We start from the raw sequence: 12,694 nt of genomic DNA, 5'->3' as shown, positions 1-12,694 counted from the left end.
AGATTGAGCAATGGAAGCTTGGAATAATTTTGCATTGGCTTCTGGGCTGAAAATAAATTCAACAAAATCAGCCCTCATTGTATGCACCGAATTTGATCTTGAGGCATTAGGGTGGCAAGCCCGTGTGGTGCATACAGGAGACATTGTTCGTCATCTTGGATATCCGGTGGGTGTGGATGTGGACCCCCAAGCGCTTCTTGCTTGGATTTCTGCTCCGATCTCGGATAAATTTGTGTATTGGAAAGCTCAAGGGTGGCCTATGCACGTGAGGGTTAAGGTAGCTCAGGTTATTATGCTTAGCATGATTTCCTATTTTTTGCCTTTGCTACCTTGGACGCACAAATCTCTTCTCCGTTTGGTTGCTCCCATTCAGTTTATGTTGTGGAAGAGGCAAGGAAATATTATGGGTCAAACATGGATAGCTTGGAATCACATTACGACGCCCAAAAGAATGTGGGTGGGGCTGCTGTATTGGATATCCGCTTGCATATGGTGGCCCGTAGGTGGGCGCTTTTTCAGGATACGTGTTTGCAGCAGCAGCCTTGGGTATTCATGGCTCGTGACTTGATTGAGTTGGAGGGATTGTCACATGGACGGACACGTGTGCAGGCTTCATGGCGGGACATTGTGAATGCAGCTCATCCTGTCCGTATTCGCTCATCTCACATTTTATCGCATATTCTCCTTTCTTGGCATGAAGTTCTACTATTGGCTCGGTGGGATCCTGGTCATGAAAGACTACTTTTGAACTCTTTGCAGTTCGAAACATTTGTGGAGTCGCGTGTCATTGTTTTTGCCTTTGCTACCTTGGACGCACAAATCTCTTCTCCGTTTGGTTGCTCCCATTCGGTTTATGCTGTGGAAGAGGCAAGGAAATATTATGGGTCAAACATGGATAGCTTGGAATCACATTACGACGCCCAAAAGAATGGGTGGGGCTGCTTTACTGGATGTCCGCTTGCATATGGTGGCACGTAGGTGGGCGCTTTTTCAGGATATGTGTTTGCAGGAGCAGCCTTGGGTATTCATGGCTCGTGACTTGATTGAGTTGGAGGGATTGTCACATGGACGGACACGTGTGCAGGCTTCATGGTGGGACATTGTGAATGCGGCTCATCCTGTCCGTATTCACTCATCTCACATTTTATCGCATATTCTCCTTTCTTGGCATGAAGTTCTACTATTGGCTCGGTGGGATCCTGGTCATGAAAGACTACTTTTGAACTCTTTGCAGTTCGAAACATTTGTGGAGTCGCGTGTCATTGTTTGGCCAGACAGAGATGCTTCACGCATACGACTCAACCGCATGGTCAGGTTAGGCTTGGTTAGAATCCGAGATGCTGTGATACCTGGTCGTAAACAGGCCATATTCGTTTCGTCGTATTCGGCAGCACTTTAGGGTTCCTCGGACATTTCAGCCACTATGGGTTGACATCATGCATGGAGTTGAGCCTTTTACTTCATTGCCTCGGCCATCTGCAGATCAGCCTTGGCTTGATTGGGCACTATGTAAATCTGGTGACTTGATATCACTTTCAGCTAACCAGGTCTATCATAAGCTCATATTAGAGAAAGATTAGGTTTCAGCCGAGGCCAATAAGGTGTGGGGATTGCACAAGTCTAAATCATGGTGGCAGAAAACTCTTATGCGTGGTTGGCAGTCTAAACTTCCTTACCAAGGTAAGGTTTTCATTTGGAGGATGTTGGTGGGAGGGTTACCTACATGGGATCAGCTCAGCAGTCGTAAATTACATTGGCCTTGCACGACATGCACTGAAAGAGTTATGCATCTATTCATGAGTTGTCCAGTGGCCCGTCAGATTTGGTCTTTTGTCTCTTGCGTTTGGGAGGTAGTAGAGAGGTCTACTGTTTCGGCTCATCAGTTGATATTTGGGATTTGTCCTCAAGTCATTACTTCGAACAGTCACCTTGTGATATTCCATTTCCTTAGATGGACAGGACTTTGGCATATTTGGACTACACGGAATGGGTTCATCTTTGATTCCTTGTCTGGAATACATGGGCACATTCTACGTATCCATGGCCAGTGTTCCTTACCAACACTCGGAAATTGGCGCGGCATTATGGTCTTGCTAATGCCTCTATACAAAAACAGCATGTGGCTCTTCTTGAGTCGCTTTTAAAGGGCTTGCAGGCGTTCATGTTTACTGACTCTATGGATGCTGAAGTTGTGGATGCCATAGAATGGCTGAAAAAGGAGCTATCTAGGGTGCAGGAAGCACAATATGTTCGCTTTAAAACTACTTGCACGTCTTGATGCTTTGCGGGATGCTATTTGTCAATCTCATCGCTTCTATGATAAGTTGCATCAAAAACATATGCGTGAGAATATTGTTAGGCTGATGGATGCCCAAGGCAACCTTGTTACTCAACCTTCTAAGGTTATTCAGCATTGCATCAGGTTTTATGAAGATTTGCTTGCCCCTCGAGAGGATGTCTCACCGGCTGTCCTGGTTGCAAGGGAGTCATTGTTTGCTGAAGTACGATATCAAGTTGACCCTGATGTGGCGGTGCAGCTTGATGCTCCTGTTACTCAAGGGGAAGTGGAAGTTGTTCTCTCCAAACTTCCCATGGGAAAGAGCCCTGGTTGGGATGGTTTGACAAATGAGTTTTTCCGAAAATATGCTGATCAGCTTGCAGAGCCTTTGACACTTATTTGTCAAAGAGTTTGGGATGAGGGATATATGCCTGCCGATTGGAAGTTGGGCATACTTCGTTTGTTGCCCAAAGTCCCTTCGCCTACTTCTTTGGCTCAATGGCGCCCAATCTCACTTATGGGTATCATGTGTAAAATCTTTACAAAGATTTTTGCCAAGGGTGTATTGGAAAGCTCAAGGGTGGCCTATGCAGGTGAGGGTTAAGGTAGCTCAGGTTATTATGCTTAGCATGATTTCCTATTTTTTGCCTTTGCTACCTTGGACGCACAAATCTCTTCTCCGTTTGGTTGCTCCCATCCGGTTTATGCTGTGGAAGAAGCAAGGAAATATTATGGGTCAAAATGGTTAGCTTGGAATCACATTACGACGCCCAAAAGAATGGGTGGGGCTGCTTTACTGGATGTCCGCTTGCATATGGTGGCACGTAGTTGGGCGCTTTTTCAGGATATGTGTTTGCAGGAGCAGCCTTGGGTATTCATGGCTCGTGACTTGATTGAGTTGGAGGGATTGTCACATGGACGGACACGTGTGCAGGCTTCATGGTGGGACATTGTGAATGCGGCTCATCCTGTCCGTATTCGCTCATCTCACATTTTATCGCATATTCTCCTTTCTTGGCATGAAGTTCTACTATTGGCTCGGTGGGATCCTGGTCATGAAAGACTACTTTTGAACTCTTTGCAGTTCGAAACATTTGTGGAGTCGCGTGTCATTGTTTGGCCCGACAGAGATGCTTCACGCATACGACTCAACCGCATGGTCAGGTTAGGCTTGGTTAGAATCCGAGATGCTGTGATACCTGGTCGTAAAACAGGCCATATTCGTTTCGTCGTATTCGGCAGCACTTTAGGGTTCCTCGGACATTTCAGCCACTATGGGTTGACATCATGCATGCAGTTGAGCCTTTTACTCCATTACCTCAGCCATCTGCAGATCAGCCTTGGCTTGATTGGGCATTATGTAAATCTGGTGACTTGATATCACTTTCTGCTAACCAGGTCTATCATAAGCTCGTATCAGAGAAAGATTGGGTTTCAGCCAAGGCCAATAAGGTGTGGGGATTGCACAAGTCTAAATCATGGTGGCAGAAAACTCTTATGCGTGGTTGGCAGTCTAAACTCCCTTACCAAGGTAAGGTTTTCATTTGGAGGATGTTGGTGGGAGGGTTACCTACACGGGATCAGCTCAGCCGTCGTAAAATTACATTGGCCTCTTGCTTCTTCTGCACGACATGCACTGAAACAGTTATGCATCTGTTCATGAGTTGTCCAGTGGCCCGTCAGATTTGGTCTTTTGTCTCTCGCGTTTGGGAGGCAGTAGAGAGGTCTACTATTTCGGCTCATCAGTGGATATTTGGGATTTGTCCTCAAGTCATTACTTCGGACAGTCACCTTGTGATATTCCATTTCCTTAGATGGATAGGACTTTGGCATATTTGGACTACACGGAATGGGTTCATCTTTGATTCCTTGTCTGGAATACATGGGCACATTCTACGTATCCGCGGTCTGCTGCTTTGGTAGTTTTCTTCTCTTTTCTCAGCTCAGCTACTGGATGCAGATGTTATTTCGTTATGGTCTACGGCGGCTCGGCTGGCTCATCTTTGATGCTTTTATCTGGGATGCTTATTTGGCTAGGAGGCTTTCTTATTAGTGTACAGGTTTGCATGGTCATGATCCTTTAGAGGATCTTTTGTGGGGGTTTTTTTGGGGCCATAGGTTTTGTGTGAGCCATGTGGCTGATGTACATTTTTACATATAATATAAAACACCATTTCACGAAAAGAGAGAGAGAGAGAGAGAGAGAGAGAGAGAGAGAGAGAGAGAGAGAGAGGCTTAGACTTGTCTTTTCCAAAGGCAGGTTAGAGGGAAAATCAAACAAAAGCCTACACATAATGGCAAAATTGTTTTGGCTGAATTTCATGAAAACTATTTTAGAATTTATCATTTTTTTGGTTGTTTTGTAGTTAATGGAAGCATCGGTACGGCTTCGTATACTTGCGCTAACGGCAACTCCGGGTTGTAAGTACTTAGGTTTATCATTAATACTATTCTTTGATTTCACTCGAGTTCATTCAAGTAATGAACTTTAATATGCTACTCATATATTTTCAGCAAAGCAGGTCACCATTCAAGCTGTGGTAGATAACCTTCACATGTCATGCCTAGAATACCGCAATGAAAATGATCCGGACGTAAGACAATATGTGCATACCAAAAAACTCGAACTTCTTCAGGTAAAAGTGTTGTTTTTTTTTTGGGCGTGCATGTGTGTGTGTGTGTGTGTGAGAGAGAGAGAGAGAGAGAGAGAGAGAGAGAGAGAGAGAGAGAGATTAATGTCTACAAAAGACCTGAAGGGCCTAAGAGACCAATGAATAGTACAATGATACCATGGCTAAAGAGTGCTAGGGACAAAATAAAAAAGAACATGAAAACTGAAAGCTGAAACATGACTCTATAAGCCTCTCAGATGGGTGTATGGTGAGGGCAATGGGCATGCCATGTCGTGGGAGAATCTCGTGGGTTTGTCTTTGTGTGGTGGAGATCTACGGTGCTCGGGGTCGGGAGCGCTTGATGCGTAAGATGTACCGGACCATGGGACACTTTGGCCCCACGCACCTATGGACGAGAGAGAGCATGATCCCTTCTGAAAGCCAAATGCCCTGTCCCAAAGAGGCCAGACCTACCAATTTTGAGTTGCAGATCCAGGACATGCACCAACAGCACAAGGCGATTTCACCGGGGGAGGGGGACATCAGCATCATCACTCAATTATGGGGGAGGATGGTACTATCATTGGTTGAGGCATGTCACATGCACTCTGCAGTGTAGTGCATGGTGACAAACTGACTCATCATCATCAGTGCAACATTGTAACAGTATTAGTTCCTTTCAGGATGATATTTGTCATACGCCGTGACCCCATTGTAATCCTTAGTCCAAGATACAGGCACGAGCTACGTAGGTCATTCTCAGCCATAGCAAGTCAATTAGTCGGTCTAAGTCCCTTAACCCACTTAAAGAGACGCATTCATGCATATACAGTCAGTAGAAACCTTAGGGTTTGTAGAAAGCATCCTGCATATTGCACATCATTCATGCATAGCATCTAGACCATTGCAGGAACCCAGATATCATCCAGTATTTATCATGATATTTACTAGGAATTTTCTGGTATTTTTTCCATCATTTTCAGCATTTTATGCACATTTATGCATTTATTATTGGACATGAGCAGTCGGCTAGCTCAGTAACCAGCCGATTGGCTGCATGAGTCCATATAAATAGAATGCTTGCATCATCATTCATTCATTCAATCATATTCAGCCAAGGAGCATTCAGGCGCTTAGCATCTTTAGCACAAGGAGCAAAGCGATTGCAGTTTATAGCCTCCTCCTCTAAGCGTTTTTCTCCTACAACAGTAGGCGCCTCAACGCATGAGCATTCAGCCTTCTTGCATCAGCAAAACGCATCAGTTCAGCATTCTGCCTTCAGTCCACCTTGTGTTTTCTGCATCCATACAGTTTTTAGCATTCATCCATTCATCGTTTTGCTCTAGCCACTTGGTGAAGGTAAAACGCAGCATTCATATTCATTTACAGCGTTCATACTCAGTCTAGAACAGTCCCAAACAGCCCCTCTCTCAGCCCTAGCTTTGCATCCCTCCCTCATTCCATTGGGAAGAGTGCATAGGCTCGAGATTGGACATCTTTGGTGCTTCTACAGCAGTGTACAGTTCAGCCCAACACTTGGTCTTCAGAGGTCTTGCGTTTGGCTTATCGTCAGTCACACCGTCAGTCTCTTTAAAGATAATAAAGCAAATACTATCTCGGTAATGGGATAGGGGCCCTTCAGTGGGTAATTTGGGACCCCATACGGTGTACAGTTCTCATCTCTATCTCTCATCTCTCTCTAAAGCTTGAAGTATTAAAGTGGATTGCTAAACTCGCGAAACTCAGCATATAGAAGACGGTGTGAGCATTTGTGTGACAGGATCCTCCAATACGAATACTTTCGTTGCATGTTGCAAGGCATGCTTCTTCTCACCCCATTGCACATACAGGCATGTTGTATCAGCCACATGGCTACTTGTATGATCTTTTTTCATCAACACATGTTCATAGTATAGGTAGGTAGTTTCTTTTTTCAGTTTTCAGTTCTTCCCAGGGATCATTATTTTCATGGAGATATTGTACTTTTGTTTGGTGTCATAGACCCTTCGGGTCCCTTGAAGACGTTAATAAAAGCTCTCTCTTTCACACACACACACACACACACACACACACTTTTTATATATATTAGTAATTCTTATATTAGCAGTGGGAAACCTCAATGCCAATTGAAAACCCACAAAAACCACAAACAAAACATCATGATACAATTGAGGTCCCTATATAGGGCCCATGACATTGACTGCCTAGATGCAGTCAAAGAAGGCCATGTATTGCGGGTCGTCTATTTGTTGCAAGTTTTGACAGTCCTATAGAGACTGTCTCAACAAGTGTCGAAAGTAGGTGTATTGATCTAGAGGAATGTGTCCACAATGCATATGATTTCTATTTTGCCATATTGTCCACAATGCCCAAAAAGTAGTCCACACAAAGAATACCCCAAAGTTGGTATATCGTTGTGGAATCCGAGCGAAAAGCGAGAATGTCTTCCCAAAATGAGCTCTTGGGAATCAGGTACGAAGAAGCCTCGAGAGTCTGTCTAGTAGGGCACGAGAGAAATCACAATACCTAACAAATGAGGCAGTGTCCCATCGCGTAGTAGCATGCAACAATGACATCTTGCCATAGCAATGTGCCTCTTTTCCAAAAATACACCAAGATGCAGAACTCCCACAATGCATCTCCAAAGGAACAATCTTTCCTTTAGTGGCAAACGATTTTTCCAAAAATACACCAAGATGCAGAACTCCCACAATGCATCTCCAAAGGAACAATCTTTCCTTTAGTGGCAAACGATTTTTCCATATACTCCTCAAACAACCACCCCACCATCTATCAATTTTGTGCATTGTCCAAAGCGCATTAGCATGATCGGCAATCCAAGGAGGAGCAAGCATTTTGATATAGACCCTTTTAGCTGTTAGTTCATGTAACCTTGTAGCGTGAGGTGGTGCACGCCGCTAGTCCTTGAAACGCTTGTCATGATTCAGTGGAGGCATTGGCTGAAAAGGCTGCAAGAGGGTCCGTATGAGATGCCATAGAGGCCTATAGTGCATGCCTAACCCATACCTCCGGCTTGCTTTTGGGAAGGAGATAACATATCCTTCATCATTGACCACATCTGCCACGAAACATACACTCTTTTGTGATAGGAAGAAAGCTTTCCGTGGTTCAAGAAGGCCTAACGGAGCACGAAACAGCCTACACCAGTGTATGCTTTCCAGGCGCATGGTGTTTCCGACATCTGGTGATCTTCCATGCCATTCTAGTTTCTCTGTTAGCGATTTCCAATCCATGATTAACCTAGAGCTGAAGGGGCAGCCTGGTATTTCCCCTGTAAAGTGTCCGAAAGTCACTTCGTAGTAGTTAGGGATTCATGCACCAAATGTGGCGGACTTCAAAGTGGTGTACATGGCTGCTAACATCTGTGTCCAAGGTTGTTTTTGAGCTGCAAAATCAGTGAGCAAAGTGGCTTTCTTGGCAATGACATGAGTATGGAGGTCGAGAATGTTGACGCCTCCATGATGTCTTGGCGTACATAGCTTTTCCTTTCGCAGCAGTCTAAGGCCTTTAGTATTGTGCTTGGTTTTCCAAAGTATCTGTAGTATAGCAGACATGTACTCATCCAAGTGCTTCTTTGGCCAAGCAAGCAGAGGCAAAAAGAATTGTATATATGTGATGAGAATAGACTGCACTAAACAGAGTCTAACATTTAAGGGTCATGTGGCCAACTTCCAGTATTGCAATTTAGCATTTATTCTTCGCAAAACCCAATCAGCTTGGAGTTTGAAGGACGTGTGCCATGCAAATGGGTAACCCAAATGTCTAACTAGTTGATTGGAGGGAACAAGAGCCCCTGGCCACAGCACATCGTGCCAAGCTTGTGGGTTGAGAGGATAAGTTTGGATTTTCGAAAATTAATTCGGAGACATGCAGCTATAACAAACATATCCAAGGCATCCATCACAATGCGGACATCACGAGGATCATCTCGTGGCATGAAGAAGGAATCATCTGCATAAGCTTGTGCCACAAAATGCTTGCTAGATGGCAATTGAAGACCATGAAGTGCACCTTTCCGAATAAGATGATCCATATATAGAAGCAGAGGATGAGTTGCTATGGCATATAGCATCCTTGACGCACAGACTTGCCCAAAGACCATGAGTTAGAGAGTTCACCATCACGAATACATGATGCCTCACTGCCTTGATACAACCAATACACAAGATTGGACATCTTAATTCCAAAGCCCATTTTGCACTTGGTCACCACGCAATAAAATCCCATTGCATTGTGCCATAGGTCTTCTCTATGTCCACTTGCAAAATAAGCACATCTTGTTTTGTATATTTTACATATTCAACCCCAGTGTAGGCATTTGCAATATCCGTTATATGTTTGCGCGGGACAAAACCATATTGGGCCTCATGTAAGCCTACATAAAGTACCTCTATTAGTCTATTGACCTACATTTTCACAACCAATTTATATATTACGGGCCGCCAATTAGAAAAGGTCTCACACAGGCTTTTTTTTGGGAGAAGTTTTACAAGTCCTTTCCATGATTGGGGCATTTTCCAAGTACACCAAGCATCATTTATCTACACACACGTGTCTTTTGAAGACATTAATAAAATCAATCTCTGATCAGCGCGATCCCTGTGTCCTTGTGAAGTTTGTGTGGCATCCTGTGTTGTTGGCAGGTGCACATCTAAAAAAGTTTGTAATAGAGGTATGAGAAGCATCTTGCTGGCTCTGACTCCTTGGGTGCTGTTGTCGCAGCATGACCTTTCGATGGTGGTGAAGCTCTAATAAGAACAGGCCCAAGTGACAGTCCGTGAATCGCATGAGAGGGTGGTGGGCATCTGAACAGATATGCTCCTTGGTTTTCACACCCTAGGTCGTGCATACTAGACTCATTCCGAAAACGCTGAAAATCAACATGACGGCCAATGGCAATCCGCATGGCATATGACATGTGCTTGTGAAGGCTCACATTGAATCCATCCTCGAAAACTCGTGTGAAATGCTATTTGTAGAACTGGAGTTTCATGGGACCTATAGCAGGGACATCCATGTGCGGCTCGTGTGGAGCCCTGTCAGATCGAGATGGATTAGGCAATTGATCTCTTGCTAGGGGAGGGGGGGGTGCTCCAAACTCAGTTAAGATGATCTCATGTGGCACTGATGGCTTATTCGAGATCATGTGTGAAAGGATCATCACTTGTAGACTCTTTATCCTCCTTCAGACCTCCTCTCCTTGATTTCGTCCCAGAAAGAGGCACTGTGCACCCTTGCAAAGTGTACCAAAAGTGTCAAAAAGCCAACACTTAAAAGTAGATTTAAAAATTAGATCTTTTTCGCAAAAACTGTCTAAATGATGACCATGGAAGACCATTTTAAAAACTTTCTTGCCACTTTGTTTTTTCCCACTAATATCTAGCGCTGAGAGTATTTTTCTAGTAGGACTTCTTTTGAATAATATACTTAAACATAAATAAATTTTTGTTACAAAAGTATGTGAAAGCCACAAAAAGTGCCTTTTTCTTTACGAGACTAGTGTTAACGTCTTCAAAAGACCCAAAGGGTCTATGAGACCACAAGGTAGTACAACGTATCCATGGTGAATCTGAACCATGGAAAAGAAATTTTTTCAGAAAACTTATTACAAGCCAAAGTATCCATGTGAGGCTACATGATGACAGTGTGTGGTCATACTGTGATACCATCCTCCTCCAAAATAAAACACAAAGTAACCGTAGCATCTCTCCTCTGTGGGGTGAGCTCTCCATCTTGTCCAAGGATATTTTGGATTTGTGGTTGTTGGGTGGAGGGATGAGGCGTCTGATATTTGGGGCGGTTGTCTCTTAGAAGGGATCACACATGTTCACTAGTGACACCCCGTGTATGTGGGGCTAGAGTCTATGTACAATGTATCCATGATGAATATTGAACTATGGAAAAGAAGAAAGCTGAACGAAACTAGCTATATCCGCTCTGTGATGGGAGCTCACCATATCGTGGATCTGCAGCTGCGTTTGGTGGAAGGATGAGGCCTATGAGATCTAAGGTGTCTTGCTCTCAGAAGGGGTCGCACATGGTCACTAGTAACACCCCACGTACGTGGGACTAGAGGATACCTAGTGAACCTGCTGTACCTGCTGTGTACTTGCTGTGGGCACCTGTTGTAGCTGCCTGCTATACCTTCTGTGTACTTGACTATACTTGCAAGTACAAGCTGCAAGTCCCAGTTTGGTCTGCAGCTTTTCTATGAGGGCAGTGATACAGACACTGCTATTTTCATTCGTAGAGGTATTGCCCAGCATGGTTTGTTGCAGGATGTCCTTCACTCACATTGTACACCCCCTAGACAGAGGATTGACACCAGTTGGGAGATTGTTGTCGGTATTACAGCATGGGAGATCTGGAGAGCTAGATGCACGGAGGCAATTGAGGGTGTCGAGATTTTTGAGTCTCACTGCATCAGTACTATACGGGGTGATATCATCCATACTCTCATGGCTACTTGGGCTTGTATTCAGGGGTCCTCTCATTCCCCGCAAGCAATCGTGTTGTATTTATGCGGGAGTGGGACCATGGCATTTTCTTTTCTTCTAGTCCCCCAGGTCTTTCATGGCACCATGATGCTCCTCAGTGGCTGAGATCACCTTACATATGGGGGTGATTCTATTTTGTTCTGGCTTATAGCCATGATTGTTGTATGCTTTTTTCATACTTAATAGAAATCTCTTCTTTGGAAAAAAAAACCTAATTGTACTAGCAAGAACAAGCTGAAATCCTAATTGTACCGGCAAGCACAAGTTGAAAACCCTATTGTACCAATAAGTACAAGCTGAAACTCTAATTGTACCTTCAAGTACATGTTGAAACCCTAATTGTACCTACAAGTACAAGCTAGAAAACCCTACTGTACGTGCAAGTACATGTTGACTATCATCCTACAACTACAGTACTAGATGTACGTGTTGTGAACCGGCATCAAGTATTCTTGTTTGAGTACCTACTATTGACATCGCGTACCAGTACCTATGTGTGTACTTGTACTAGGGAGGCTTGAACCAAGGTCTCTGCGAGGGTGTGAGCTAGGCTCTAGTACGAGAGTGCCTGTTTGTGCACGGTCTCGGAATGACAATTTCGCGTTCACTTCCCTTCATGTGTATGAGACTAGTGGCCATGCTATTTAGACTCATTCGACGAGTCTGGTATCGACAAACTACTCCGGCGTGAATGGGAGAGTTAATTAGGGTTAGAGTTTCATGTGGGAGACATACACAGAGAAGAAGGGAGAGAGAGAGAGAGAGTTGTGGGGATAAGTCAACTCAAGCATTGGGTGTGTGACTCCCCTATCACACATGTATATTGCACTAGTACACATAGTGCACTTAGTACATTAAAAGTACTAAGTGTACTATGTACTATAACTTATGGGCTTGTACACACTATAAGGGTGGGCATAATGCCTTTACCCCAACAACCTCCCACTTAAAGGCAAAGTGCCCTTAAATGAAGGAAAAGAAAAAATCAGCATGTACATGATAATATACAAGGCCATATCAAGGCTCAAACTGGCCTCATCCAATGCCCGTCAAGTGTCTGCAATGAGCAAACCGTTCCGGAGGCAAACTCTTTGTCAATAGATCAGCCGGGTTGTCATCCGTATGAATCTTAACAAGCTGAATTTGCTTGTTCTCTATCACCTCTCTGATGAAGTGATACTCCACATCCACATGCTTCGTCTTTGCATGAAAGACAGGGTTCTTTGCCAACTGGATGGCACTCTGACTGTCACAATGCAACAATGGAATATCCCCTGTATAACCCA

The 12,694-nt window shown here is 44.2% G+C and overlaps 1 protein-coding gene across 5 annotated transcripts in view; it reads left to right on the top strand.

The window, feature by feature from the left end:
- Window positions 1–12,694, top strand: part of FANCM (DEAD/DEAH box RNA helicase family protein) — a 125,229-nt gene that overhangs the window by 83,700 nt on the left and 28,835 nt on the right. For 4 of the 5 annotated variants that reach the window (XM_086782567.1, XM_086782569.1, XM_086782570.1 and 1 more), the window contains 2 exons: window positions 4,645–4,699; window positions 4,793–4,914. In XM_086782567.1, the coding sequence (XP_086638693.1) occupies window positions 4,645–4,699; window positions 4,793–4,914 (177 nt within the window). The remainder of the gene's footprint in view (window positions 1–4,644; window positions 4,700–4,792; window positions 4,915–12,694) is intronic. The other variant, XM_086782571.1, reaches the window with a different exon arrangement.

Source organism: Cibotium barometz, chromosome 44 (genome assembly GCF_041138505.1).
Source record: "Cibotium barometz isolate CiBa-2024 chromosome 44, ASM4113850v1, whole genome shotgun sequence".
NCBI classification, from domain to species: domain Eukaryota; kingdom Viridiplantae; phylum Streptophyta; class Polypodiopsida; order Cyatheales; family Cibotiaceae; genus Cibotium; species Cibotium barometz.
The sequence above is the reverse complement of the archived record's forward strand: the minus strand, read 5'-3'. Positions and strand labels throughout refer to the sequence as shown.